The 1,077-nt window shown below is 22.7% G+C and overlaps 1 protein-coding gene across 1 annotated transcript, besides 1 other annotated feature; it reads left to right on the plus strand.

The window, feature by feature from the left end:
• Nucleotides 1-144: 144 nt before the first annotated feature.
• On the plus strand, nt 145-612 carry EDI_079570 (uncharacterized protein; the record flags this gene model as incomplete). Its single annotated transcript, XM_001734247.1, has 1 exon — nt 145-612. The coding sequence occupies one exon, from the start codon at nt 145-147 to the stop codon at nt 610-612; it is 468 nt and encodes a 155-aa protein (XP_001734299.1).
• A 357-nt stretch (nt 613-969) lies between these two features.
• Nucleotides 970-997: a sequence feature (AT_rich).
• Between the last annotated feature and the right edge of the window lie 80 nt (nt 998-1,077).

Raw genomic sequence — 1,077 nt, forward strand, 5'->3', positions numbered from 1 at the left:
TTATTACTTCCATTTAATCTTCCTATATTATCTCCTCTTTATTATATTATTCAATCAATAGAATCATCTGCATTTCTTTTACTTATTGTAATTACTGTTTTTGTTATTTATATTGCTTGGTGTGTTTATCAAACATTAATATCAATGAAATTATTTGATTATTATCAATTATTTAATAATCGTTTATCTGATCCTGGTTCAATGCTTTTTTCTGCAGCATATTTATGTCGTTTATGTGCTCCATTAGCATTAAATATTCTTCATATGATTAAATTTGATGGTATTCATTTCAATGGAACACAAACTGCTTTTCAGTCAGTAATGTCTTCAATGGAAGATATTCCATTCTTTGGTCAAAATAGTTTCAATGATTTCTTCCCTGTTTGTATTGTAATTGTTTCTGCATTTAGTTTGTTGAACCATTTCATTCCAATTCCTTTAATTTTCAATTCAATTTTGAAATTCTTTGGTGTTAGAGATCATAATAAACTAACTACTGCTCAAAAAATAAAAAGAGGTAAATACATTTCTCAAATATTTTACACTCGATATGCTGATTATATGTTTACTTTAAATGCAAGTACTCATTTATTAAAACAAAAAGATGATTAATTTTTTATTATATCTTTCATTTTTTTGGTTTAATCAGATTTTTATTCTTCTATTTCCTATCTTATTGTTTTGATTTCTAATTAATCAAGTATTTTTATATAAGACATTACAAAGTATTCGTTAACAGTAACTCTTTTGTTTTCACTATAATTAAATGAACATTATTCATTTTCATGTTTTTCTATCGTTTTTATTTTTAAGTCCAAACAAATCAGAAATCAAATTCTTAATCTCTACCATACTTAATTATTTTATCTTTCCATTTACAATTCAACTATTTGTTTAAGAATACATTAATTGATTTATATTGTATTAGTGTTTAATTAATTTAGAATTGAAGTAAAATCATCATTGTTGATTAATATTTTTAATCATTTTTTTATTTCTTTAAGGAAAATAAAACATTGTTTCATTCATTACTGGAATATTAATTAATGTCTTCATTGTATGATACTGTTTACAATT

This window comes from Entamoeba dispar, genomic scaffold, assembly GCF_000209125.1.
Source record: "Entamoeba dispar SAW760 scf_1105229458099 genomic scaffold, whole genome shotgun sequence".
Classification (NCBI taxonomy): domain Eukaryota; phylum Evosea; order Mastigamoebida; family Endamoebidae; genus Entamoeba; species Entamoeba dispar.